Here is a 27,293-nt window from a genome sequence, read left to right as displayed (position 1 = left end):
AGAAGAATGGACCTCGGAGATGACTCTACTGGTCCAATTATCCGGAACAAACAGTCTTTCAGGCGGACAACGATCAGGTTTATCCGCCTGAAACTCCTGCAAAGCACGTCGCAAGTCTGGGGAGACAGCCGACAAAATCTCCCCATCCCTAAGGATACCAGTGGGCTCAGAATTTCCAGGGGAGTCAGGCACAAAACTCCTAGAAAGAGCATCTGCCTTCACATTCTTTGAACCTGGCAGGTATGAAACCACAAAATCGAAACGGGAGAAAAACAGTGACCATCGAGCCTGTCTAGGATTCAGACGCTTGGCAGACTCAAGGTAAATCAGATTTTTGTGATCAGTCAAGACCACCACACGATGTCTAGCACCCTCAAGCCAATGACACCACTCCTCAAATGCCCACTTCATGGCCAAAAGCTCCCGATTACCAACATCATAATTCCGCTCAGTGGGCGAAAACTTTCTAGAAAAGAACGCACATGGCTTCATCACTGAGCAATCGGAGGAGCTTCTCTGCGACAAAACCGCCCCCGCTCCAATCTCGGAAGCATCAACCTCAACCTGAAAAGGAAGCGAAACATCTGGCTGACGCAACACAGGAGCAGAAGAAAACCGGCGCTTAAGTTCCTGAAAGGCCTCCACAGCCGCAGGAGACCAATCAGCAACATCAGCACCCTTCTTAGTCAAATCCGTCAAAGGCTTAACAACACTAGAAAAATTAGTTATGAAACGACGATAAAAATTAGCAAAGCCCAAGAACGTCTGTAGACTCTTAAGAGATGTAGGCTGCGTCGAGTCTCAAATAGCCTGAACCTTGACGGGATCCATCTCAATAGTAGAAGGGGAAAAAATATACCCCAAAAAAGAAATCTTCTGGACTCCAAAGAGACACTTTGAACCTTTTACAAACAAAGAATTGGCCCGCAGGACCTGAAACACCTTCCTGACCTGCTGAACATGGGACTCCCAGTCATCAGAAAAAAACAAAACATCATCCAAATTCACAATCATAAATTTATCCAGATATTCACGGAAAATATCGTGCATAAAGGACTGGAAGACAGAAGGAGCATTAGAAAGTCCAAAAGGCATCACCAAATACTCAAAATGGCCCTCAGGCGTATTAAATGCGGTTTTCCACTCATCACCCTGCTTTATCCGCACAAGATTATACGCACCCCGAAGATCAATCTTAGTGAACCATTTAGCCCCCTTAATGCGAGCGAACAAATCAGTCAACAATGGCAAAGGATACTGATATTTGACTGTAATCTTATTCAAAAGACGGTAATCTATACAAGGCCTCAAGGAACCATCTTTTTTGGCCACGAAAAAAAAACCTGCTCCCAAAGGGGACGAAGATGGACGGATATGTCCCTTTTCCAAGGACTCCTTAACATAATCCCGCATAGCAGTATGCTCTGGCACTGACAGATTGAACAAACGTCCTTTAGGAAATTTACTGCCAGGAATCAAATCTATAGCACAATCGCAATCCCTGTGAGGAGGAAGCGAATTGAGCTTAGGCTCCTCAAAAACATCCCGATAATCAGACAAAAATACAGGAACCTCAGAAGGAGTAGATGAAGCGATAGAAATCGGAGGTGCATCATCATGAACCCCCTGACATCCCCAGCTTAACACAGACATCGTTTTCCAGTCCAAGACTGGGTTATGAGTTTGTAACCATGGCAGACCAAGCACTAAGACATCATGTAAATTATACAGTACCAGGAAGCGAATCACCTCCTGATGAACGGGAGTCATACGCATGGTCACTTGTGTCCAGTACTGAGGTTTGTTCATAGCCAAAGGTGTAGAGTCAATTCTTTTCAAAGGAATAGGGACTTCCAGAGGCTCCCGACTAAACCCACAGCGGTTGGCAAATGACCAATCCATAAGACTCAGGGCAGCGCCTGAATCCACATAGGCATCGACGGAAATGGCTGATAATGAACAAATCAGAGTCACAGACAGAATGAACTTAGACTGTAAAGTACTAATGGCAACAGACTTATCAACCTTTTTTGTGCGTTTAGAGCATGCTGATATAACATGAGCTGAATCACCACAATAAAAACACAACCCATTTTTCCGCCTATAGTTTTGCCGTTCACTTCTGGACTGAATTCTATCACATTGCATTGTCTCAGGTGCCTGTTCAAAAGACACCGCCAAATGGTGCACAGGTTTGCGCTCCCGTAAACGCCGATCAATCTGAATAGCCATAGTCATAGACTCATTCAGACCTGTAGGCGCAGGGAACCCCACCATAACATCTTTAATGGCCTCAGAAAGGCCATCTCTGAATCTTGCAGCCAGGGCGCACTCATTCCACTGAGTAAGCACCGACCATTTCCGAAATTTCTGACAATATATTTCTGCTTCATCTTGCCCCTGAGAGAGAGCCAATAAAGCTTTTTCAGCCTGAATCTCTAGGTTAGGTTCCTCATAGAGCAAACCCAATGCCAGAAAAAACGCATCCACATTGAGCAACGCAGGATCCCCTGGTGCCAATGCAAATGCCCAATTCTGAGGGTCACCCCGCAGGAAAGATATAACAATTTTGACTTGCTGAGCAGGGTCTCCAGAGGAGCGAGATTTCAAAGAAAGAAACAACTCACAATTGTTCCTAAAATTCAGAAAACTAGATCTATCTCCAGAAAAAAACTCTGGGATAGGAATTCTAGGTTCAGACATAGGAGCATGTACAACAAAATCTTGTATATTTTGAACCTTAGCAGCAAGATTATTCAGGCTGGAAGCCAAACTCTGGACGTCCATGATAAACAGCTGAGGTCAGAGCCATTCAGGGATTAAGAGGAGGTAAGACGCAGCCAGGCTGCAATTAAGGCTAGGCAGCAAACTCTGAGGGAAAAAAAAAAAAAAAAAAAAAACTTCCTCAGACTACTTTTCCTCCTACTTCAGCCAATACGATTACCACTTTTTGGCTGGCTATACTGTCATGATCCCAATGGCAGGGGATCACAAAACGACAAGCACAAAAAACAAAACAAGCTCTAGGGTGATGGAAACTGAGCTGACCGCGATCCTGAACCTAACACACAACTAGCTGTAGCCGGGGAACGTGCCTACGATGATTCCTAGATGTCTCGCGCCAGCCGAAGGACTAACTTCCCCTATTAGAAGAAACACAGACCTCTCTTGCCTCCAGAGAAACACCCCACAGAAATAGCAGCCCCCCACATGTAATGACGGTGAAATGAGAGGAAAGCACATACGTAGTGATGAAAACAGATTCAGCAAAATGAGGCCCGCTAAAGCTAGATAGCAGAGGATACAAAAGTGAACTGCGCGGTCAGCGAAAAACCCTACAAAAAACCATCCTGAAATTACTTGAACTCATGTGCCAACTCATGGAACATGAGGAGTAATATCAGTCCACTAGAGCAACCAGCAAAAAGGAATCACCTATCTGCAAGCTGGACTAAGACAAAAATCAAGCAAAACGTGGAACAGGAAAATCAAAAACTTAGCTTGTCCTGAAGATTACAGAAGCGGGAAGCAGAGGTAACAAGACACACTGATTACATTGATAGCCGGCGAGGAAATGACAAGAAAGCCAGGTTAAAAAGGAAACTCCCATATCCTGATAGAACAGGTGGACACCAGAGACTGCAGAAAACACAAGTCACCCAGTACCATCTGTAACCACCAGAGGGAGCCCAAAAACAGAATCCACAACAGCATTTTCCCTTGTGCCAGGAGATCCTGCATTGCGTGATGTTGATGTGTTTTTTCTGGCGCTTGGATTGCTTTATGATGAACCAAATTCAGTGGATCAGGCAGAGAAAATCTTGCTGGCTTTGTGTCAGGGTCAGGATGAAGCGGAGGTGTACTGTCAGAAGTTTAGAAAGTGGTCTGTGCTTACTCAGTGGAATGAATGTGCCCTGGCGGCAATTTTCAGAAAGGGTCTTTCTGAAGCCCTTAAGGATGTCATGGTGGGATTTCCCACGCCTGCTGGTCTGAATGAGTCTATGTCTTTGGCCATTCAGATCGATCGGCGCATGCGTGAGCGCAAAGCTGTGCACCATCTGGCGGTATTCTCTGAGCATAGGCCTGAGCCTATGCAGTGCGATAGGACTTTGACCAGAGCTGAACGGCAAGAACACAGACATCGAAATGGGCTGTGTTTTACTGTGGTGAATCCACTCATGCTATCTCCGATTGTCCTAAGCGCTCTAAGCGGTTCGCTAGGTCTGCCACCATTGGTACGGTACAGTCTAAATTTCTTTTGTCCGTTACTCTGATTTGCTCTCTGTCGTCCTATTCTGTAATGGCATTTGTGGATTCAGGCGCTGCCCTGAATTTGATGGACTTGTAGTTTGCCAGGCGCTGTGGTTTTTTCTTGGAGCCCTTGCAGTATCCTATTCCATTGAGAGGAATTGATGCTACGCCTTTGGCCAAGAATAAGCCTCAGTACTGGACTCAATTGACCATGTGCATGGCTCCTGCACATCAGGAGGATATTCGCTTTTTGGTGTTGCATAATCTGCATGATGTGGTCGTTTTGGGGTTGCCATGGCTACAGGTCCATAATCCAGTGTTGGATTGGAAATCTATGTCTGTGTCCAGCTGGGGTTGTCATTGGGTACATGGTGATGTTCCATTGCTGTCAATTTCGCCTTCCACTCCTTCTGAAGTCCCTGAGTTTTTATCAGACTACCGGGATGTATTTGAAGAGCCAAAGTCTGGTGCCCTACCTCCTCATAGGGATTGCGACTGTGCTATTAATTTGATTCCTGGTAGTAAGTTTCCTAAGGGCCGTCTGTTTAATTTATCTGTGCCAGAGCACGCCGCTATGCGGAGTTATATAAAGGAATCCTTGGAGAAGGGTCATATTCGTCCATCGTTGTCACCATTGGCAGCAGGGTTCTTTTTTGTGGCCAAGAAGGATGGTTCTTTGAGACCTTGTATTGATTACCGCCTTCTTAATAAGATCACAGTCAAGTTTCAGTATCCTTTGCCGCTGCGGTCTGATTTATTTGCTCGGATTAAGGGGGCTAGTTGGTTCACCAAGATAGATCTTCGTGGTGCGTATAATCTTGTGCGAATTAAACAGGGTGATGAATGGAAAACGGCATTTAATACGCCCGAGGGCCATTTTGAGTACCTGGTTATGCCACTCGGGCTTTCTAATGCTCCATCTCTGTTTCAGTCCTTTATGCATGACATCTTCCGAGAGTACCTGGATAGATTCATGATAGTATATTTGGATGACATTTTGGTCTTTTCGGATGATTGGGAGTCTCATGTGAAGGAGGTCAGAATGGTGTTCCAGGTCCTTAGTGCGAATTCCTTGTTTGTGAAGGGGTGAAAGTGTCTCTTTGGAGTTCAGAAGGTTTCTTTTTTGGGTTTCATTTTTTCCCCTTCTACTATCGAGATGGACCCTGTTAAGGTCCAGGCCATTTACGATTGGACTCAGCCGACATCTGTGGGCTTTGCTAATTTTTATCGTCGCTTCATCGCTAATTTTTCCAGTATTGCTAAACCGTTGACTGATTTGACCAAGAAAGGTGCTGATGTGGTCAATTGGTCCTCTGCGGCTGTAGAGGCTTTTCAGGAGTTGAAGCATCGTTTTGCTTCTGCCCTTGTGTTGTGCCAGCCGGATGTTTCGCTCCCTTTTCAGGTTGAGGTTGATGCTTCTGAAATTGGAGCAGGGGCTGTTTTGTCGCAAAGAAGTTCTGATGGCTCGGTGATGAAACCCTGTGCCTTCTTTTCTAGAAAATTCTCGCCTGCTGAGCGCAATTATGATGTGGGCAATCGGGAGTTGTTGGCCATGAAGTGGGCATTCGAGGAGTGGCGACATTGGCTTGAAGGAGCTAAACATTGCGTGGTGGTCTTGACGGATCACAAGAATTCGACTTATCTCGAGTCTGCCAAGCGGTTGAATCCTAGACAGGCTCGATGGTCGCTCTTTTTCTCCCGTTTTGATTTTTTGGTTTCGTACCTTCCGGGATCTAAGAATGTGAAGGCTGACGCCCTGTCAAGGAGTTTTGTGCCTGACTCTCCGGGTGTTCCAGAGCCGGCGGGTAGTCTTAAAAAGGGGTAATTTTGTCTGCCATTTCCCCTGATTTGCGGCGTGTGCTGCAAAAGTTTCAGGCTGATAGACCTGACCGTTGTCTTACGGAGAAACTCTTTGTCCCTGATAGATGGACTAGTAGAGTTATCTCTGAGATTCATTGTTCAGTGTTGGCTGGTCATCCTGGAATCTTTGGTACCAGAGATTTGGTGGCTAGATCCTTTTAGTGGCCTTCTTTGTCGTGGGATGTGCGTTCTTTTGTGCAGTCCTGTGGGACTTGTGCTCGGGCTAAGCCCTGCTGTTCTCGTGCCAGTGGGTTGCTTTTGCCCTTGCCGATCCCGAAGAGGCCCTGGACGCATATTTCCATGGATTTTATTTCTGATCTCCCTGTTTCTCAAAGGATGTCAATCATTTGGGTGGTTTGTGATCGCTTCTCTAAGATGGTCCATTTGGTACCCTTATCTAAATTGCCTTCCTCCTCTGATTTGGTGCCATTGTTTTTCCAGCATGTGGTTAGTTTGCATGGCATTCCAGAGAACATCGTCTCGGACAGAGGTTCCCAGTTTGTTTCGAGGTTTTGGCGGTCTTTTTGCGCTAAGATGGGCATTGATTTGTCTTTTTCTTCGGCTTTCCATCCTCAGACTAATGGCCAAACCGAATGAACTAATTAGACTTTGGAGAGATATCTGAGATACTTTGTTTCTGCTGATCAGGATGATTGGGTGTCCTTCTTGCCTTTGGCTGAGTTTGCCCTTAATAATCGGGCCAGCTCGGCTACTTTAGTTTCTCCTATTTTCTGTAATTCTGGTTTCCATCCTCGTTTCTCTTCAGGGCAGGTTGAGCCTTCGGACTGTCCTGGTGTGGATGCGGTGGTGGACAGGTTGCAGCAGATTTGGACTCATGTGGTGGACAATTTGACATTGTCCCAGGAGAAGGCTCAACGTTTCGCTAACCACCGGCGTTGTGTTGGTCCCCAACTTTGTGTTGGGGATTTGGTTTGGTTGTTATCTCGTCACGTTCTTATGACGGTTTCCTCTCCTAAGTTTAAGCCTCGTTTCATTGGGCCATATAAGATTTCTGAAGTTCTTAATCCTGGGTCATTTCGTTTGGACCTTCCAGCTTCTTTTGCCATCCATAATGTGTTCCATAGGTCGTTGTTGCGGAGATACGTGGCGCCTATGATTCCCTCCATTGATCCTCCTGCCCCGGTGTTGGTCGAGGGGGAGTTGGAGTATGTGGTGGAGAAGATTTTGGATTCTCTTGTTTCGAGACGGAAACTCCAGTACCTGGTCAAGTGGAAGAGTTATGGTCAGGAAGATAATTCCTGGGTTTTTGCCTCTGATGTTCATGCTGCCGATCTTGTTCGTGCCTTTCATTTGGCTCATCCTGATCGGCCTGGGGGCTCTGGTGAGGGTTCGGTGACCCCTCCTCAAGGGGGGGTACTGTTGTGAATTCTGTTGTCGAACTCCCTCCTGTGGTCGTGAATGGTACTTTGGCGAGTTCTGTCTATGGGCTCCCTCTGGTGGCTATGAGTGAAGCTGCTGCTTCTGAGGTTCCTTACACAGGTGACGTGGTTTATCCTTTGGTTGGCTGCTCTATTTAACTCCTCTCATATCGTTACTCCATGCCAGCTGTCAATGTTTTTGCATTGGTTCAGTTTGCTCCTGGATCTCTCTGGTGACCTGCCTTCTCCTGCAAGAAGCTAAGTTCCTGATAGTCATTATTTGTTCACTGTTTTCTTGTCCTGCTGGTTATCATGATTTTGTCTTGCTAGCTGGAAGCTCTGGGATGCAGAGTGGCCCCTCCGCACCGTGAGTCGGTGCGGAGGTCTTTTTTGCACACTCTGCGTGGTCTTTTGTAGGTTTTTGTGCTGATCGCAAAGTTACCTTTCCTATCCTCTGTCTATTTAGTAAGTCGGGCCTCCCTTTGCTGAAACCTGTTTCATTTCTGCGTTTGTGACTTTCTTCTTTACTCCCAGTCAATATATGTGGGGGGCTTCCTTAACCTTTGGGGAATTTCTCTGAGGCAAGGTAGGCTTTATTTTCTATCTCTAGGGCTAGCTAGTCCTTAGGCTGTGACGAGGTGCCTAGGGAGCGTCAGGAGCGCTCCATGGCTATTTTTAGTGTGTGTGATTGGATTAGGGCTTGCGGTCATCAGAGCTCCCACATCCCAGAGCTCGTCCTGTATGAGGTTTAACTATCAGGTCATTCCGGGTGCTCCTAACCTTCAGGTCATAACACAGTACCCCCCCTTGAGGAGGGGTCACCGAACCCTCACCAGAGCCCCCAGGCCGATCAGGACGAGCCAAGTGAAAAGCACGAACCAAATCGGTAGCATGGACATCGGAGGCAACAACCCAAGAATTATCCTCCTGGCCATAACCCTTCCACTTGACAAGATACTGAAGCCTCCGCCTCGAAAAACGAGAATCCAAAATCTTCTCAACCTCATATTCCAACTCTCCCTCAACCAACACCGGGGCAGGAGGGTCAACCGAGGGAACAACGGGCACCACATATCTCCGCAACAAAGATCTATGGAAAACATTATGAATGGCAAAAGAGGCTGCAAGAGCCAAACGAAAAGACACCGGATTAATAATTTCAGAAATTTTATAAGGACCAATAAACCGCGGCTTAAACTTAGGAGAAGAAACCTTCATAGGAACATGACGAGAAGACAACCAAACCAAATCCCCCACACGAAGCCGGGGACCAACACACCGACGGCGGTTAGCACAACGTTGAGCCCTTTCCTGAGACAACGTCAAATTGTCCACCACATGAGTCCAAATCTGCTGCAGCCTGTCCACCACAGAATCAACACCAGGACAATCAGAAGGCTCAACCTGCCCAGAAGAAAAACGAGGATGAAAACCAAAATTACAAAAGAAAGGTGAAACCAAAGTAGCCGAACTAGCCCGATTATTAAGGGCAAACTCGGCCAATGGCAAGAAAGACACCCAATCATCCTGATCAGCAGACACAAAGCATCTCAAATAGGTCTCCAAGGTCTGTTTAGTTCGCTCAGTTTGGCCATTAGTCTGAGGATGAAATGCCAAAGAAAAAGACAAATCAATGCCCATCCTAGCACAAAAGGCCCAACAAAATCTAGAGACAAACTGAGAACCTCTGTCAGACACAATATTCTCCGGAATGCCATGCAAATGGACCACATGCTGAAAAAATAATGGAACCAGATCTGAGGAGGAAGGCAACTTAGGCAAAGGTACCAGATGGACCATTTTAGAGAACCGGTCACAAACAACCCAGATAACAGACATCTTCTGGGAAACAGGAAGATCCTAAATAAAATCCATGGAAATATGTGTCCAGGGCCTCTCAGGGACCGGCAAAGGCAAAATCAACCCACTAGCGCGGGAACAGCAAGGCTTGGACTGCACAAAAGCACGCACATCGCGCGACAAGGAAGGCCAACAAAAGAACCTAGCAACCAAATCTCTGGTACCAAAAATCCCAGGATGACCAGCCAACACTGAACAATGAACCTCAGAAATTACCTTACTTGTCCATCTATCAGGAACAAACAGCTTCCCCACTGGACAGCGGTCAGGCCTATCAGCCTGAAATTCCTGAAGCACCCGCCGCAAATCAGGGGAGATAGCAGAAAGAATCACCCCCTCCTTAAGAATGCCAACCGGCTCAAGGACTCCAGGAGAATCAGACGAAAAACTCCTAGAGAGGGCATCCGCCTTAACATTCATAGATCCCGGAAGATACGAGACCACAAAATCAAAACGGGAGAAAAACAGGGACCATCGAGCCTGTCTAGGATTCAGCCACTTGGCCGACTCGAGGTAAATCAGATTCTTATGATCGGTCAGGACCACAACACGGTGTTTAGCTCCCTCAAGCCAATGTCGCCACTCCTCAAACGCCCACTTCATAGCCAACAACTCCCGATTGCCGACATCATAATTGCGTTCCGCAGGCGAAAACTTTCTGGAAAGAAAAGCACACGGTTTCATCAAAGAACCATCAGACTCCCTGTGAGACAAAACGGCCCCTGCCCCAATCTCAGAAGCGTCAACCTCAACCTGAAAAGGAAGAGAAACATCCGGCTAACGCAACACAGGGGCAGAAGTAAATCGGCGTTTAAGCTCCTGAAAGGCCTCAACAGCCTCAGAGGACCAATTCGTCACATCAGCGCCTTTCTTCGTCAAATCAGTAAGGGGCTTAACCACACTGGAAAAGTTGGCAATGAAACGGCGATAGAAATTAGCAAAGCCCAAAATTTTTTGAAGACCCTTCACAGATGTGGGTTGGATCCAGTCATGAATAGCTTGGACCTTAACAGGATCCATTTCTATAGATGAGGGAAAAAAAATAAAACCCAAAAAAGAGACCTTCTGAACTCCGAATAGGCACTTAGACCCCTTCACAAATAAAGCATTATCACGAAGGATCTGGAACACCATCCTGACCTGCTTCACATGAGACTCCCAATCATCGGAAAAAATCAAAATATCATCCAAATATACGACCATGAATTTATCAAGATAATTGCGGAAAATATCATGCATGAAAGACTGGAACACAGATGGAGCATTAAAAAGCCCAAATGGCATCACAAGGTATTCAAAATGGCCTTCGGGTGTATTAAATGCAGTTTTCCATTCATCACCCTGTTTAATACGAACAAGATTATATGCCCCTCGGAGGTCAATCTTAGTAAACCAACCAGCCCCCTTAATCTGAGCAAACAAATCAGTAAGCAAAGGCAAGGGGTATTGGAATTTGACCGTGATCTTATTAAGAAAACGATAATCAATACAGGGTCTCAAGGAGCCATCCTTCTTAGCAACAAAAAAGAAACCCGCTCCCAATGGTGACGAAGAGGGCCGAATATGCCCCTTCTCCAAAGACTCCTTAACATAACTCCGCATGGTGGCATGCTCTGGCACAGACAGATTGAAAAGTCGGCCCTTAAGGAACTTGCAACCAGGAATCAAGTTAATAGCACAATCACAGTCCCTGTGCGGAGGAAGGGAACTGGACTTGGGCTCATCAAATACATCCTGGAAATCCGACAAAAACTCAGGGACCTCAGCAGAGGGGGAAGAGGAAATTGACATCAAAGGAACGTCACTATGTACTCCTCGACAACCCCAACTAGTCACCGACATAGTTTTCCAATCCAGCACCGGATTATGTTCCTGTAACCATGGAAATCCCAGTACAACAACATCATGCAGGTTATGCAACACCAGAAAACGGCAATCTTCCTGATGTGCAGGATCCATGTACATAGTCATCTGTGTCCAGTACTGAGGTTTATCCTTGGCCAAGGGTGAAGCATCAATACCCCTCAAAGGAATAGGGCTCTGCAAAGGCTGCAAGGAAAAACCACAGCGCCTGGCGAATTCTAAGTCCATTAAGTTCAGGGCAGCGCCTGAATCCACAAATGCCATGACAGAAAAGGACGACAATGAGCAAATCAGGGTCACAGATAAAAGAAATTTAGGCTGTATAGTACTAATGGTAACAGACCTAGCGACTCTCTTAGTACGCTTAGGGCAATCAGAGATAACATGAGCCGAATCACCACAGTAAAAACACAGCCTATTCTGACGTCTGAATTCCTGCCGTTCTATTCTAGTCAAAATCCTATCACATTGCATAGGTTCAGGACTTTGCTCAGAGGATACTGCCATATGGTGCACAGCTTTGCGCTCGCGCAGACGCCGATCAATCTGAATGGCTAGAGACATAGATTCACTCAAACCGGCAGGCGTAGGAAAGCCCACCATAACATCTTTAAGGGTTTCAGAAAGACCTATTCTGAAAATAGCAGCCAGAGCCTCTTCATTCCATTTAGTGAGCACAGACCATTTTCTAAATTTCTGGCAGTATAACTCTGCCGCTTCTTGACCTTGACACAAGGCCAACAGGGTCTTTTCTGCATGATCCACAGAATTAGGTTCGTCATACAATAATCCGAGCGCTTGAAAAAATGCATCTACATTCAATAATGCCGGATCCCCTGCTTCAAGAGAAAAAGCCCAGTCCTGAGGGTTAACACGCAGCAAGGATATGATGATTTTTACTTGCTGAATGGGATCACCAGAAGAACAGGGTTTCAAAGCAAAAAACAATTTGCAGCTATTTTTAAAGTTCAAAAACTTGGATCTGTCCCCAAAAAACAAATCAGGAGTAGGAATTCTAGGCTCTAAAGCCGGAGTCTGGACAACATAGTCCTGGATACTCTGTACTCTTGCAGCAAATTGATCCACACGAGAAAACAAACCCTGAACATCCATGCCAAAGCATATATCCTGAACCACCCAGATATCAAGAGGAAAAACAAAGACAAACCAGAGCACAGAAAAAATAATGGTTCAGAACTTTCTTTTCCTTCTTTTGAGATGCATTTCATTCATTTTTGGCCACTTGTACTGTTATGATACGGTGGTCTAGGAGCAACATGGAACGAGCTCTGAAGGAAGTGGTAACTGTACTGACCGCAGTCCCTAAGCTCAACACAACACTAGAAGTAGCCGTGGAATGCTCCTAACTCTCCCTAGGCATTTCGTCACAGCCTAAGAGCTATCTACCCCTAAAGAAAGAAGCAGGAAAGCCATCTTGCCTCAGAGAAAATCCCCAAAGGATAGATTAGCCCCCCACATATAATGACTGTGAGTGGAGAGGGAAAAGACATACACAGAATGAAACCAGGATGAGCACAGGAGGCCAGTCTAGCTAAATAGATAGGACAGGATGGAATACTGTGCGGTCAGTATAAAACACTACAAAAATCCACACAGAGTTTACAAAAAAATCTCCACACCTGACTAAAGGTGTGGAGGGCAAATCTGCCCCCCAGAGCTTCCAGCAAGACAGAATTAATTCACACTGATAAGCTGGACAAACATAGAAAGCACAGAATGGATAAGTCCACAATCTATGGACAGAAAAGAGCAAGCAAAAACTTAGCTTTGCTGAACTGGTCAGGATAACAGGGAACTCCAAAGAGATGTGAATCCAACCAGGAACCATTTACAAGTGGCACTGGCTGAAGAAAGAGCCAGGCCTAAATAGCCGAGCAGAAGAGACGATAAGTGGAGGCAGCTGATGACAGCTCACTCCAAGGAGCAGCCATACCACTAGAAACCACAAGAGGGAGCCCAAGAGCAGAACTCACAAAAGTGCCACTTACAACCACCGGAGGGAGCCCAAGAGCGGAATTCACAACAGTTTCCCTCTCTGTGGGTGGCACCATAATAACACCCTGGCCGCAGGCACGCGGTCTGGGTGTTCTGTTTGACTCCGATCTCTCCTTCACCTCCCATATACAATTTCTTGCCCACTCGTGCTGCTTATGGAGCGCCCCCTGTGTAGGGCAATGGGGTTCTCGGTACCGAATCCTTTGGTTATCAGTGGGGATGTCATAGTGGCCGACCCAGTCCGTGGCCCTAGGGGAACGTCTGTTGAAAATGAGGGAAAGGTCTTTAAAGGGATAATGATCGTGATGCCACCTGTGGTATTCGGTCAGGGTGACCGATGCTGCTTAGGAGTCCGCTGGGGTGATGTTATGGCAGCTAGATGGTATACCTTCCCGCAGGTGAAGTGTATCCCCAGGGCTTCCCAGAATGTAGATGGTGGATGGTGGATGATGTAAGGCGCAGTGAATAACGAGGACACAAGGTTGCAGTCTCTTTACCTTTACTGAAGGCTTCAGCGTCCACAGTTCAGAGCACCAGATCACGGGGCAGGCGGAGTCCGGCCGGTCTGAAGGCAAATCCAGAGTCCCCTTATCCAGGTGGAATTCAATAGCCTTCCTCTATCACCTGAGTGTTGTAGTTTCTCCCTGCTGAGTATCTCGTGAGGTCCTCACAACTATTGTAGGTGTTAAATCTCTCCCTCTCTGTCCCCCTGATGGATAGGACAAACCCGTATGACTGGTGGCCTGAGGCTTTTTATAGGGACCCTAGAGACGCCCCGGCCCCCACAAGTTGCCACCGTGCCTCCTGGGTATATGGTTGGGCAGCCAACGTGGAATCAACTGTCCTGCCAGTCTCTGAAGTAAAGCATAGAGATCCTTACTCCCTTGGTGTTCTGGCTACCGGTGCTGCGCTTCAGAAGGAGGCAGCCTGCTTCCAGCTGGTCTCCCTCTGATATTCCTCTCATTTTGCTATGACTTCGTTTCTCACTCACTGCAACACAATTCCTTTCAATGTCTCTTTCTTGGGATGCTGCCGCATGGGATGCAGGCGCAGCTCTGTGTACCCTCGCCTTCCGCAGGCCGCAGTCTGGAGCTGGCTGAAACCCACTCCAACCAGCCTCTGACAAACTCGGTCGAGGCTGACTCACTAACTTCCTAACCAAGCCACCAGTTTTACCCAAGTGTGAGGAGTGCCCTAATAGATAGAAGCATGGCTCCCCCTGGCAGACTGGAGTGTGAAATGTGTTTTGTGGTTGTGATACCTAGACAGAAAATCTCCTTCATTGCCTTCAGACGTAACATCACTCCCTCTGGTGGAATAATAACATTTCTGCAACGACCAGGACTCTGGGGCGCTGCACTTACACTTAAAGAACATCTCTAGAATCCACCCTTTTCTCACTATAGAAACAACATAAACCCTCACGGTCGCCCTGATCCACTCCCACCTGGACTACTGTAATGCTCTATTAATTGGCCTCCCCCTCACTCGACTTTCCCCTCCCCAGTCTATCCTTAATGCATAAGCCAGGGTCGTCTATCTAGCTAATCGTTACTCAAACGCGTCCGCTCTTCGCCAGTCATTACACTGGCTGCCCATTCATTACAGGATACAATTCAAAGTACTTGTTCTCACCCACAAAGCTCTTCACAGTGCGGCACCCCCTTACATCTCCTCCCTCATTTATGTCTATCAGCCTAACCGACCTCTGCACTCTGCAAATGACTTTCGACTAACCTCTGCACTAATCCGTACCTCCCACTCCCGACTACAAGACTTCTCCCGTGCTGCGCCAATCCTCTGGAATGCTCTACCCAAAAAAATTAGGACCATCCACAATTTGCATAGTTTTAGGCGCTCCCTCAAAACACATTTGTTCAGAGCGGCCTATCATGTTCCCTAATCAGTAATTTTGTTTGTGTGTAGTCCATTCACTACTTCCATCTATCCCCCACCCCCTGAAGATGGCTGGACCATCATTGTAAATACATCATTGTAAATACACACCTGTACTTGTATCTCCCCCACCTCATTGTAGATTGTAAGCTCTCACGAGCAGGGGCGGCTTGTGTTGCTTTAATTATTGTATTGTTAACATTATTACTTATGACTGTTGTGATTGAAGCTGTTAAACTGTAAAGCGCTGCGGAATATGTTGGCGCTATATAAATAAAGATTATTATTATTATGTATTAAAAATATCTTGAAACATTATTACCATGAGAGCGGAAACACACAGGTCATATACTTTCACTTGCATTAGCCAGGAATGATATTTCCTTATAGTACTACTACTATGTAATAAGTTAATACTGCCAATGTTTTTGAAATATGCTACTTACATTGGATAATGATTCCATCTTAACACCAAACAAGCATAAAAAGTTTGACAATGAATTTCCAATGTTGGCAGAGCCCTAATGTTGCTTTTCTGTTACCTCCCTGCATGGTATTTCTAACACTGTGATACTAGAAGCCCACGCTTACCATTGTATCCCGACAGGTTGTCTTTGTATTGACCGGAGACTGTGATGACAGAAGCCACGTGGGCTACAAGATATATGAGGAAATTGCTTCTACAAGTTCTGGCCAAGTATTTCACCTGGATAAAAAGCAGGTTAATGAGGTAACGTAGACCACATTGGCTCCTCGTTCTATGCCGGTATTATTCCAGACATACAGATTCTGACAATCACCATTATTTGCTGCTATATGAATCCCTGAATGGCATGTTTGCATGGTGGATTTGGTTGCACTTATTTTGGTGCATATTTCACTTTGAAATCTGCATTAAATCTTACCGCCTCGAATCTTTCTAAAATATGAAATACACATTGCCTTTTTTAAAGCAGCAGGACTCTTTGTCACAGATTGGAAATGTCACAGATAAAAGACAGACAGCAGGTCACACCATAAACCTGCCGTTGATGCGATTTAAAAAACAGTATATGGTCTTGTTCACATGATGCGTATTTGCAGCTGTTTTCCCCCCTGCATTTTTGCCATGGAAAAAAACAGCATTTTACAGTACCAGCAAAGTGAATGGGATTTCTTAAATCTCATGCCTATGCTGCCTACTTTTTCCTTGTGGATTTGAACAATCAAAGCGTTTTTTTCTAATACACAGCATGTCAATTGTTTCAGCAAATGTGTGCATTTTTCACCTAGGCAAGACAAGTAAAAACGCATCACAAGCAGACACAAAAATGCATAAAAAATGCTCAAAACAGGATTTTTCCTGCCACCAGTGTTTTCTACTGCAAAAAATCGGCTGCAAATACTCAGTGTGCACATAGAATATGTCTGATTATTTCACAAGATAAGTCAGCAGTTTACAGAGAACCTGTCAGCATGATTTTGTAATGTATAGACGTGGCTGTAATGGCGCTCTAAAGGCTCATACTCACTTGCGCGAAAATCGGATGAGTCTTGCACAGCAATACCCGGCACTGCTCCTGGCACAGAGGAGCGGAGCGTGAGGCTGTATGTATTCCTATGCGGCCGCACGCTCCGATCTGAGTGCCGGCAGCAGTGCCGGGTATTGCCGTGCGAGACTCATCCGAGTTTCGTGCAAGTAAGTATGAGCCCTTATACTGATTACATTGATACCGTTGGTGGAGAAATCTGCTTTGTTGTTCTTCTTTAACCACCATTTAAAGTCCACAGTCCGGCCCCTGAGGACCGAAACCTCATTAGCAGAAAACTTCAAATGCTGATTAATGAAGAACTGCAACGCGGATTTATTCACCAAAGATATCAATGTAATCAGTATTACTGCACCATTATAGCCATGGCTTTACTTTACATGATAAAATCGTGCTGACAGGTTCACTTTATAATTACTGCAGGGTGTTAGAATAATACCGTTGTCTTTACTAATTTGCACAGCTGAGTTGTCCTCTGTTCCCTGTAATACAGAGTGATAACTTTTTTAAGCATTTTTGGAGCATTGCGTAATATGCTCTATTTTAGGATGATTACATTTTTTGCTGCTTTTGGTACATTGTGGAAAGTATTTTATTTTGGAATTCCCCCATCTGTGTTCAGCTGCATTACATGAGTTTCTATTTATAATAAATATATACTATCCAATGCTAAAAATGACAACCAAAGACACTGAAAAACATATATCTGTAATGAATAAAATGAAGTGTAAACTATATGGTTCATAATCCAAACAAGTGTCAGTGCTATCACGAGTGTAAATAATGACAAAGAAAAAGCTTGAAGATTGATCTCATCCCAAAATATATGGTATGTCTCAAGTCTTGTTTACAATGGAAGGAAACGTTCAGTGGAATGTTCCCACTGTTTATGGCAACAAGGACAAACGGACTTAAATCAAGCAACAACAGAATTGCTAAACAGTTTTCCGAATTCTTGCTGCTACAGGCCACAGGTCAATGGAGGGAAGTTTACTACAAATATTTTCCTTGAGTTTTGTAAATGCAAACACTGAGGCTGTCTGGCATATTTTTATGGGTTCACATATACAGGCCTGTCCTAGCCTGATCATTTCATGGGTCTGGATTATTGTGCATAAAATATTAGCGGCTTGGTCTGCTTATCCATGCTTGTCACAGTTCAGCTCAGCCTTAGTTGACCTCACTGCACATGAAAGAACTTGAGCAGAACTTATTCACATTTTATTGGAAATGAAAGAGAACCAAACATTGCCACAGTGTGTGTCATCAAAAAATGTGAAGTGGAACAATAGAGCTTGATTGCTGGCCATCATCTGTAATTGTGAATTGGACATTAGGATGCAGTAATATATGTTATTTATTTGTCCAGGTCCCTCAAAGATGAGCTCAGGGCGTCCAACTGATTGGAACCCAAGTAATAAGCTGAATTCAGTTTCAGCAAGTGTTACATTTCCCTCCATTGCCATCACAGATGAAGCAAAATAATAATCAAATCCTTCTGAAATCAATGTCCATGCAATGCACAGAAAAGCTCAGCAGAGACAGAGTAAGGGAAAGAGAGAGAGAGATGCTCACTGTGGCTACTACCAGGGTTATGGATAAAGGCCCTGAATGGAGAACCTATGTTTTTAACCCTGGACTCACTGATATGGCTTTTGAAAGTAGGTTTTCTGTTGTGAATTCTGTGGCAGAGCTCCCTCCTGTGGTCACAAGTGGTACTTCGGCTGATTCTGTCTATGAGCTTCCGTTGGTGGAGGTGAGTGGTACTGCGGCTTCTGAGTTTCCTTCCTCAGGTGATGTGGTGAAGTCGTTAGGTGCTGCTCTATTTGACTCCACCTAGTGCTTTGCTCCTGGCCTCCAGTCAATGTTCTAGTATTGGTCTTGCTTCCTCCTGGATCGTTTCGGTTGCCTGTCTGCTCTGCATAAGCTAAGTTTTGCTTGTGTTATTTTTGTTTGCTATTTTTTCTGTCCAGCTTGCTTAATTGGTTTTTTCTGGCTTGCTGGAAGCTCTGGGACGCAGAGGGAGCACCTCCGTACCGTTAGTCGGTGCATAGGGTCTTTTTGCTCCCTCTGCGTGGTTGTTTGTAGGGTTTTGTGTTGACCGCAAAGTTATCTTTCCTATCTTCGGTCTGTTCAGTAAGTTGGGCCTCACTTTGCTAAATCTATTTCATCTCTGCGTTTGTATTTTCATCTCTACTCACAGTCATTATATGTAGGGGGCTGCCTTTTCCTTTGGGGTATTTCTCTGAGGCAAGGTAGGCTTATTTTTCTATCTTAGGCCTAGCTAGTTTCTCAGGCTGTGCCGAGTTGCATAGGGAGCGTTAGGCGCAATCCACGGCTGCCTCTAGTGTGGTTGGATAGGATTAGGGATTGCGGTCAGCAGAGTTCCCACGTCTCAGAGCTCGTCCTATGTCTTTTGGTTATTGCCAGGTCACTTTGTGTGCTCTGAACTTCAAGGTCCATTGTGGTTCTGAATTACCTAATCATAACAGTACTGGAGGCCCAAAGTACTAATGCTTCTCAATAGAGGGAAAAAAGAAGTTCTGAGACCATTTTTTTTTCTTTGCACTGTGTTTTGCCTTTTTTTCCCCCTAGACATTTGGGTGGTTCAGGACACAGGTGTAGTGATGGACATTAAAGGTCTGTCTTCATGTGTGGATCATCTCACTGCAAGAGTACAAAATATTCAAGACTTTGTGGTTCAGAATTCTATGTTAGAACCAAGAATTCCTATTCCTGATTTGTTTTCTGGAGATAGAGCTAAATTTCTGAGTTTCAAAAATAATTGTAAACTGTTTCTGGCTTTGAAACCTCGCTCCTCTGGTGACCCAGTTCAACAAGTTAGGATCATTATTTCTTTATTACGTGGCGACCCTCAAGACTGGGCATTTTCCCTTGCGCCAGGAGATCCTGCATTATGTAATATTGATGCGTTTTTCCTGGCGCTCGGATTGCTGTACGATGAACCTAATTCGGTGGATCAGGCAGAGAAAAATTTGCTGGCTCTGTGTCAGGGTCAGGATGAGATAGAGATTTATTGTCAGAAGTTTAGAAAGTGGTCCGTGCTCACTCAATGGAATGAAGGTGCGCTGGCATCTATTTTCAGAAAGGGTCTCTCTGAAGCCCTTAAGGATGTCATGGTGGGATTTCTCATGCCTGCTGGTCTGAATGAGTCTATGTCTTTGGCCATTCAGATCGGTCGACGCTTGCGTGAGCGTAAATCTGTGCACCATTTGGCGGTATTATCCGAGCATAAACCTGAGCCTATGCAGTGCGATAGGACTTTGACCAGAGTTGAACGGCAAGAACACAGACGTCAGAATGGGCTGTGTTTCTACTGTGGTGATTCCACTCATGCTATCTCCGATTGTCCTAAGCGCACTAAGCGGTTCACTAGGTCTGCCACCATTGGTACGGTACAGTCAAAATTTCTTTTGTCCGTTACTTTGATCTGCTCTTTGTCATCTTATTCTGTCATGGCATTTGTGGATTCAGGCGCTGCCCTGAATTTGATGGACTTGGAGTATGCTAGGCGTTGTGGGTTTTTCTTGGAGCCCTTGCAGCAGTGTCCTATTCCATTGAGAGGAATTGATGCTACGCCTTTGGCCAAGAATAAGCCTCAGTACTGGACCCAGCTGACCATGTGCATGGCTCCTGCACATCAGGAGGATATTCGCTTTCTGGTGTTGCATAATCTGCATGATGTGGTCGTGTTGGGGTTGCCATGGCTACAAGTCCATAACCCAGTATTAGATTGGAAATCAATATCTGTGTCCAGCTGGGGTTGTCAGGGGGTACATGATGATGTCGCATTTCTGTCTATTTCGTCATCCACCCCTTCTGAGGTCCCAGAGTTCTTGTCTGATTACCGGGATGTATTTGATGAGCCCAAGTCCAATGCCCTACCTCCGCATAGGGATTGTGATTGTGCTATCGATTTGATTCCTGGTAGTAAGTTTCCTAAAGGTCGACTGTTTAATTTATCTGTACCTGAGCACGCCGCTATGCGGAGTTACGTGAAGGAGTCCTTGGAGAAAGGTCATATTCGCCCGTCATCGTCGCCATTGGGAGCGGGGTTCTTTTTTGTGGCTAAGAAGGATGGTTCGCTGAGACCTTGTATAGATTACCACCTTCTAAATAAAATCACGGTCAAATTTCAGTACCCCTTGCCGCTGCTATCTGATTTGTTTGCTTGGATCAAGGGGGCTAGTTGGTTCACCAAGATAGATCTTCGTGGTGCGTATAATCTTGTGCGTATTAAGAGGGGCGATGAATGGAAAACTGCATTTAATATGCCCGAGGGTCATTTTGAGTACCTAGTTATGCCTTTCGGACTTGCCAATGTTCCATCGGTGTTTTAGTCCTTTATGCATGACATCTTCCGAGAGTACCTGTATAAATTCCTGATTGTATACTTGGATGATATTTTGGTCTTCTCGGATGATTGGGAGTCTCATGTGAAGCAGGTCAGAATGGTGTTCCAGGTCCTGCGTGCTAATTCTTTGTTTGTGAAGGGATCAAAGTGTCTCTTTGGTGTTCAGAAGGTTTCATTTTTGGGGTTCATTTTTTCCCCTTCTACTATCGAGATGGACCCTGTTAAGGTCCAGGCCATCTATGATTGGACTCAGCCGACATCTCTGAAGAGTCTGCAAAAGTTCCTGGGCTTTGCTAATTTTTATTGTCGCTTCATCTGTAATTTTTCTAGTATTGCTAAACCATTGACCGATTTGACCAAAAAGGGTGCTGATGTGGTCAATTGGTCTTCTGCTGCTGTGGAAGCTTTTCAAGAGTTAAAGCGTCGTTTTTCTTCTGCCCCTGTGTTGTGTCAACCAGATGTTTCGCTTCCGTTCCAGGTCGAGGTTGATGCTTCTGAAATTGGAGCGGAGGCTGTTTTGTCGCAGAGAAGTTCTGATTGCTCGGTGATGAAACCATGCGCCTTCTTTTCCAGGAAGTTTTCGCCTGCTGAACGAAATTATGATGTTGGCAATCGAGAGTTGCTGGCCATGAAGTGGGCATTCGAGGAGTGGCGTCATTGGCTTGAAGGAGCTAAGCATCGCATGGTGGTCTTGACTGATCACAAGAACTTGACTTATCTCGAGTCTGCCAAACGGTTGAATCCTAGACAGGCTCGTTGGTCGCTGTTTTTCTCCCGTTTTAACTTTGTGGTTTCGTACCTTCCGGGCTCTAAAAATGTGAAGGCGGATGCCCTGTCTAGGAATTTTGTGCACGATTCTCCGGGTTTGTCTGAGCCGGCGGGTATTCTCAAAGAGTGAGTAATTTTGTCTGCCATCTCCCCTGATTTGCGGCGGGTGCTGCAAAAATTTCAGGCTAATAAACCTGATCGTTGCCCAGCGGAGAAACTGTTTGTCCCTGATAGGTGAACGAATAAAGTTATCTCTGAGGTTCATTGTTCGGTGTTGGCTGGTCATCCTGGAATCTTTGGTACCAGAGATTTAGTGGCTAGATCCTTTTGGTGGCCGTCTCTGTCGCGGGATGTGCGTTCTTTTGTGCAGTCCTATGGGATTTGTGCTCGGGCTAAGCCCTGCTGTTCTCGTGCCAGTGGGTTGCTTTTGCCCTTGCCGGTCCCGAAGAGGCCTTGGACACATATCTCTATGGATTTTATTTCGGATCTCCCCGTCTCTCAAAAAATGTCGGTCATTTGGGTGGTTTGTGATCGCTTCTCTAAGATGATCCATTTGGTACCCTTGTCTAAATTACCTTCCTCCTCTGATTTGGTGCCATTGTTCTTCCAGCATGTGGTTCGTTTACATGGCATTCCAGAGAACATCGTTTCTGACAGAGGTTCCCAGTTTGTTTCGAGGTTTTGGCGAGCTTTTTGTGCTAGGATGGGCATTGATTTGTCTTTTTCCTCGGCTTTCCATCCTCAGACTAATGTCCAGACCGAACGAACCAATCAGACCTTGGAAACATATCTGAGATGCTTTGTTTCTGCTGATCAGGATGATTGGGTGTCCTTCTTGCCTTTTGCTGAGTTCGCCCTTAATAATCGGGCCAGCTCGGCTACCTTGGTTTCGCCGTTTTTCTGCAACTCTGGGTTCCATCCTCGTTTCTCTTCAGGGCAGGTTGAGTCTTCGGACTGTCCTGGTGTGGATACGGTGGTGGACAGGTTACAGCAGATTTGGACTCATGTAGTGGACAATTTGACCTTGTCCCAGGAGAAGGCTCAACGTTTCGCTAATCGCAGACGCTGTGTGGGTCCCCGACTTCGTGTTGGGGATTTGGTTTGGTTGTCATCTCGCCATATTCCTATGAAGGTTTCCTCTCCTAAGTTTAAGCCTCGTTTCATTGGTCCGTATAGGATTTCTGAGGTTCTTAATCCTGTGTCTTTTCGTTTGACCCTTCCATTTTCTTTTTCCATCCATAACGTATTCCATAGGTCATTGTTGCGGAGATACGTGGCACCTATGGTTCCATCTGTTGATCCTCCTGCCCCGGTTTTGGTGGAGGGGGAGTTGGAGTATATTGTGGAGAAGATTTTGGATTCTCGTGTTTCGAGACGGAAACTCCAGTATCTGGTTAAGTGGAAGGGTTATGGTCAGGAAGATAATTCCTGGGTCTTTGCCTCTGATGTCCATGCTGCCAATCTTGTTTGTGCCTTTCATATGGCTCATCCTGGTCGGCCTGGGGGCTCTGGTGAGGGTTCGGTGGCCCCTCCTCAAGGGGGGGGTACTGTTGTGAATTCTGTGGCAGAGCTCCCTCCTGTGGTCACAAGTGGTACTTCGGCTGATTCTGTCTATGAGCTTCCGTTGGTGGAGGTGAGTGGTACTGCGGCTTCTGAGTTTCCTTCCTCAGGTGATGTGGTGAAGTCGTTAGGTGCTGCTCTATTTAACTCCACCTAGTGCTTTGCTCCTGGCCTCCAGTCAATGTTCTAGTATTGGTCTTGCTTCCTCCTGGATCGTTCCTGTTGCCTGTCTGCTCTGCATAAGCTAAGTTTTGCTTGTGTTATTTTTGTTTGCTATTTTTTCTGTCCAGCTTGCTTAATTGGTTTTTCTGGCTTGCTGGAAGCTCTGGGACGCAGAGGGAGCACCTCCGTACCGTTAGTCGGTGCGGAGGGTCTTTTTGCCCCCTCTGCGTGGTTGTTTGTAGGGTTTTGTGTTGACCGCAAAGTTATCTTTCCTATCTTCGGTCTGTTCAGTAAGTTGGGCCTCACTTTGCTAAATCTATTTCATCTCTGCGTTTGTATTTTCATCTCTACTCACAGTCATTATATGTGGGGGGCTGCCTTTTCCTTTGGGGTATTTCTCTGAGGCAAGGTAGGCTTATTTTTCTATCTTAGGCCTAGCTAGTTTCTCAGGCTGTGCCGGGTTGCATAGGGAGCGTTAGGCGCAATCCACGGCTGCCTCTAGTGTGGTTGGATAGGATTAGGGATTGCGGTCAGCAGAGTTCCCACGTCTCAGAGCTCGTCCTATGTCTTTTGGTTATTGTCAGGTCACTTTGTGTGCTCTGAACTTCAAGGTCCATTGTGGTTCTGAATTACCTAATCATAACAGTTTTCTACAGCAAATTAAATAACCCCATACTCTGCAGCACATTTGTGCAGAGTGAGCTGCTAATCAACTTTCCAGTCATGTAACCATTATGTCTACGACTATGTCTTTTATTGTGATTTGTTGTATTTTAAAATCAAGCTTTTTACAATATCTTCATAAAATGAAAGTAGAATTATTAGCAGTTTTGAAGCTCTATTAAATTGTGTTTATTCTTTTTATGTTTGGAGCAAACGGTAATAATAATGAAATGTCTTTATTCAGGTATTAAAATGGGTAGAGGAAGCAGTTCAAGCCTCAAAAGTTCACCTTGTGTCTACAGACCACTTGGTTGGTGCCTTACACACCTGGGAAATTCCATTAGATCCAAGTCTTCGGGAAGTTACTGTGTCGCTGAGCGGACCGTCTCCAGATATAGAACTCTATGATCCAATTGGTAAGGGTCTTTACAAGGATGAAGTAGTTAACTATCTCCGATATGCTTTAATTTCTGTACAACAGTTAAGGGGCTGCCAGTTTGCCTAATATTCCCTTCAAAGCATGTAGCGATATGTTTTACAGCAGCCACATGGACCATAGCCAGCAATTGTCAGGACCTAACTAATCTAAGGTTAGGTGCACACAGTGCTCTTCACCTAGGATTATGCTTGGGTTTCTGTTGTAATCCCCCAAAACATTTATTCTGATGGGATCCACAAAGGAGCCATTCACTTGAATGAAGCTAAAGGAGTCACTGTTTTCACTATCTTGCCCACTGATGGACACAGACAAAAAAGAGTCACTGTGCAAGAAAAAACATGGGACCTTTGCTGGAAAATAGCTCATCAATTCCACCTCATTTAGAGGTGGTAGTGGCCCCCTTACCTCTATGATCCCAATTTGGCCGCAAATATTGCAACAATGATATGTCAATCCCTGATCCAGCCTGCGTTCTCGCAGTCTTCGTCTTTTTTTTTCAGACATGCACGTAATGTCAACACAGTTAACCAAATTTTTGGGCATGTCTTGTATATAGTTATTGATGATGATTATATTTTTGCTAAATTTTTGTTTTTTTTTCACTAAAGTAAATTGCATTTTTTCAGTCGTTGTTTGGTGATTTATTTATTTTGCATCTTTAACCCCTTCCCGACCTTTGACGCATACGCTGCGTCATGAAAGTCGGTGCCATTCCGACCCATGATGCAGCATATGCATCATGGAAAGATCGCGTCCCTGCAGATCGGGTGAAAGGGTTAACTCCCATTTCACCCGATCTGCAGGGACAGGGGGAGTGGTAGTTTAGCCCAGGGGGGGTGGCTTCACCCCCCCGTGGCTACGATCGCTCTGATTGGCTGTTGAAAGTGAAACTGCCAATCAGAGCGATTTGTAATATTTCACCTAAAAAAATGGTGAAATATTACAATCCAGCCTTGGCGATGCTGCAATATCATCGGCCATGGCTGGAAACACTAATGTGCACCCACCCCACTCCACCGATCGCCCCCCGATCTGTGGTCCGCTCCCCTCCGTCCTGTGCTCCGCTCCCCCGTCCTCCTGTCCGCTCCCCCGTGCTCCAATCACACCCCCCGTGCTCCAATCAAACCCCCCCGCACTCCGATCCCCCCCCGCACAGCGATCCCCCCCGCACAGCGATCCCCCCCGTGCTCTGATCCACCCGCCCACACAGCGATTCCCCACTCCGTGCTCCAATCCACCCCCCCGTGTTCCGATCCACCCCCCCCCGTGCTCCGACGCCCCCCCGTGCCCTGATCTCCCCCCCCTTATACTTACCTGGCCTCCCGGGGTCCGTCCATCTTCTTTCCTGGGTGCCGCCATCTTCCAAAATGGCGGGCGCATGTGCAGTGCGCCCGCCGAATCTGCCGGCCGGCAGATTCGTTCCAGAGTGAATTTTGATCACTGAGATATAACCTATCTCAGTGATCAAAATAAAAAAAAAAGTAAATGACCCCCCCCCCCTTTGTCACCCCCATAGATAGGGACAATAAAAAAAAAATATTTTTTTTTTCCCACTAAGGTTGGGGTAAGAACTAGGGTTAGGGGTAGGGTTAGGGTTAGAGGTAGGGTTAGGGGTAGGGTTAGGGGTAGGGGTAGGGTTAGGGGTAGGGTTAGGGGTAGGGTTCGGGATGTGCACACGTATTCTGGTCCTATGCGGATTTTTCCGCAGAGGATTTGATAAATCTGCAGTGCTAAAACCGCTGTGGATTTACCGCGGTTTTTCTGTGCATTTCACTGCGGTTTTACAACTGCGATTTTCTATTGGAGCAGTTGTAAAACCGCTGCGGAATCCGCAGAAAGAAGTGACATGCTGCGGAATGTAAACCGCTGCGTTTCCGTGCAGTTTTTCCGCAGAATCTGTACAGCGATTTTTGTTTCCCATAGGTTTACATTGAACTGTAAGATCATGGAAAACTGCTGCGGATCCGCAGCGTTTTCCGCAGCGTGTGCACATACCTTTAGAATTAGGCTATGTGCACACGCTGCGGATTTGGCTGCGGATCCGCAGCGGATTGGCCGCTGCGGATTCGCAGCAGTTTTCCATCAGGTTTACAGTACCATGTAAACATATGGAAAGCCAAATCCGCTGTGCCCATGGTGCGGAAAATACCGCGCGGGAACGCTGCGTTGTATTTTCCGCAGCATGTCAATTCTTTGTGCGGATTCCGCAGCGTTTTACACCTGTTCCTCAATAGGAATCCGCAGGTGAAATCCGCACAAAAAACACTGGAAATCCGCGGTAAATCCGCAGGTAAAACGCAGTGCCTTTTACCCACGGATTTTTCAAAAATGGTGCTGAAAAATCTCATACGAATCCACAACGCTGGCACATAGCCTTAGGGTTAGGGTTGGGTTGGAATTAGGGTTGTGGTTAGGGTTAGGGGTGTGTTGGGGTTACGGGTGTGTTGGGGTTAGGGTTGTGATTAGGGTTACGGCTACAGTTGGGATAAGGTTTAGGGGTGTGTTGGAGTTAGAATTGAGGGGTTTCCACTGTTTAGGCACATCAGGGGGTCTCCAAACGCAACATGGTGCCACCATTGATTCCAGCCAATCTTGTATTCAAAAAGTCAAATGGTGCTCCCTCACTTCCGAGCCCCGACGTGTGCCCAAACAGTGGTTTACCCCCACATATG

General features: G+C 45.9%; 1 protein-coding gene across 1 annotated transcript in view; it reads left to right on the top strand.

Annotated features, from left to right (window-relative positions):
* HMCN1 (hemicentin 1) overlaps nt 1–27,293 on the top strand; it is a 733,390-nt gene that overhangs the window by 77,510 nt on the left and 628,587 nt on the right. The window contains exons 4-5 of the mRNA XM_069737257.1: nt 15,733–15,855; nt 24,427–24,598. Of these exons, the coding sequence (XP_069593358.1) occupies nt 15,733–15,855; nt 24,427–24,598 (295 nt within the window). The remainder of the gene's footprint in view (nt 1–15,732; nt 15,856–24,426; nt 24,599–27,293) is intronic.

Source organism: Ranitomeya imitator, chromosome 8 (genome assembly GCF_032444005.1).
Source record: "Ranitomeya imitator isolate aRanImi1 chromosome 8, aRanImi1.pri, whole genome shotgun sequence".
NCBI classification, from domain to species: Eukaryota; Metazoa; Chordata; class Amphibia; order Anura; family Dendrobatidae; genus Ranitomeya; species Ranitomeya imitator.
This window is presented reverse-complemented; position numbering and strand designations above follow the sequence as displayed.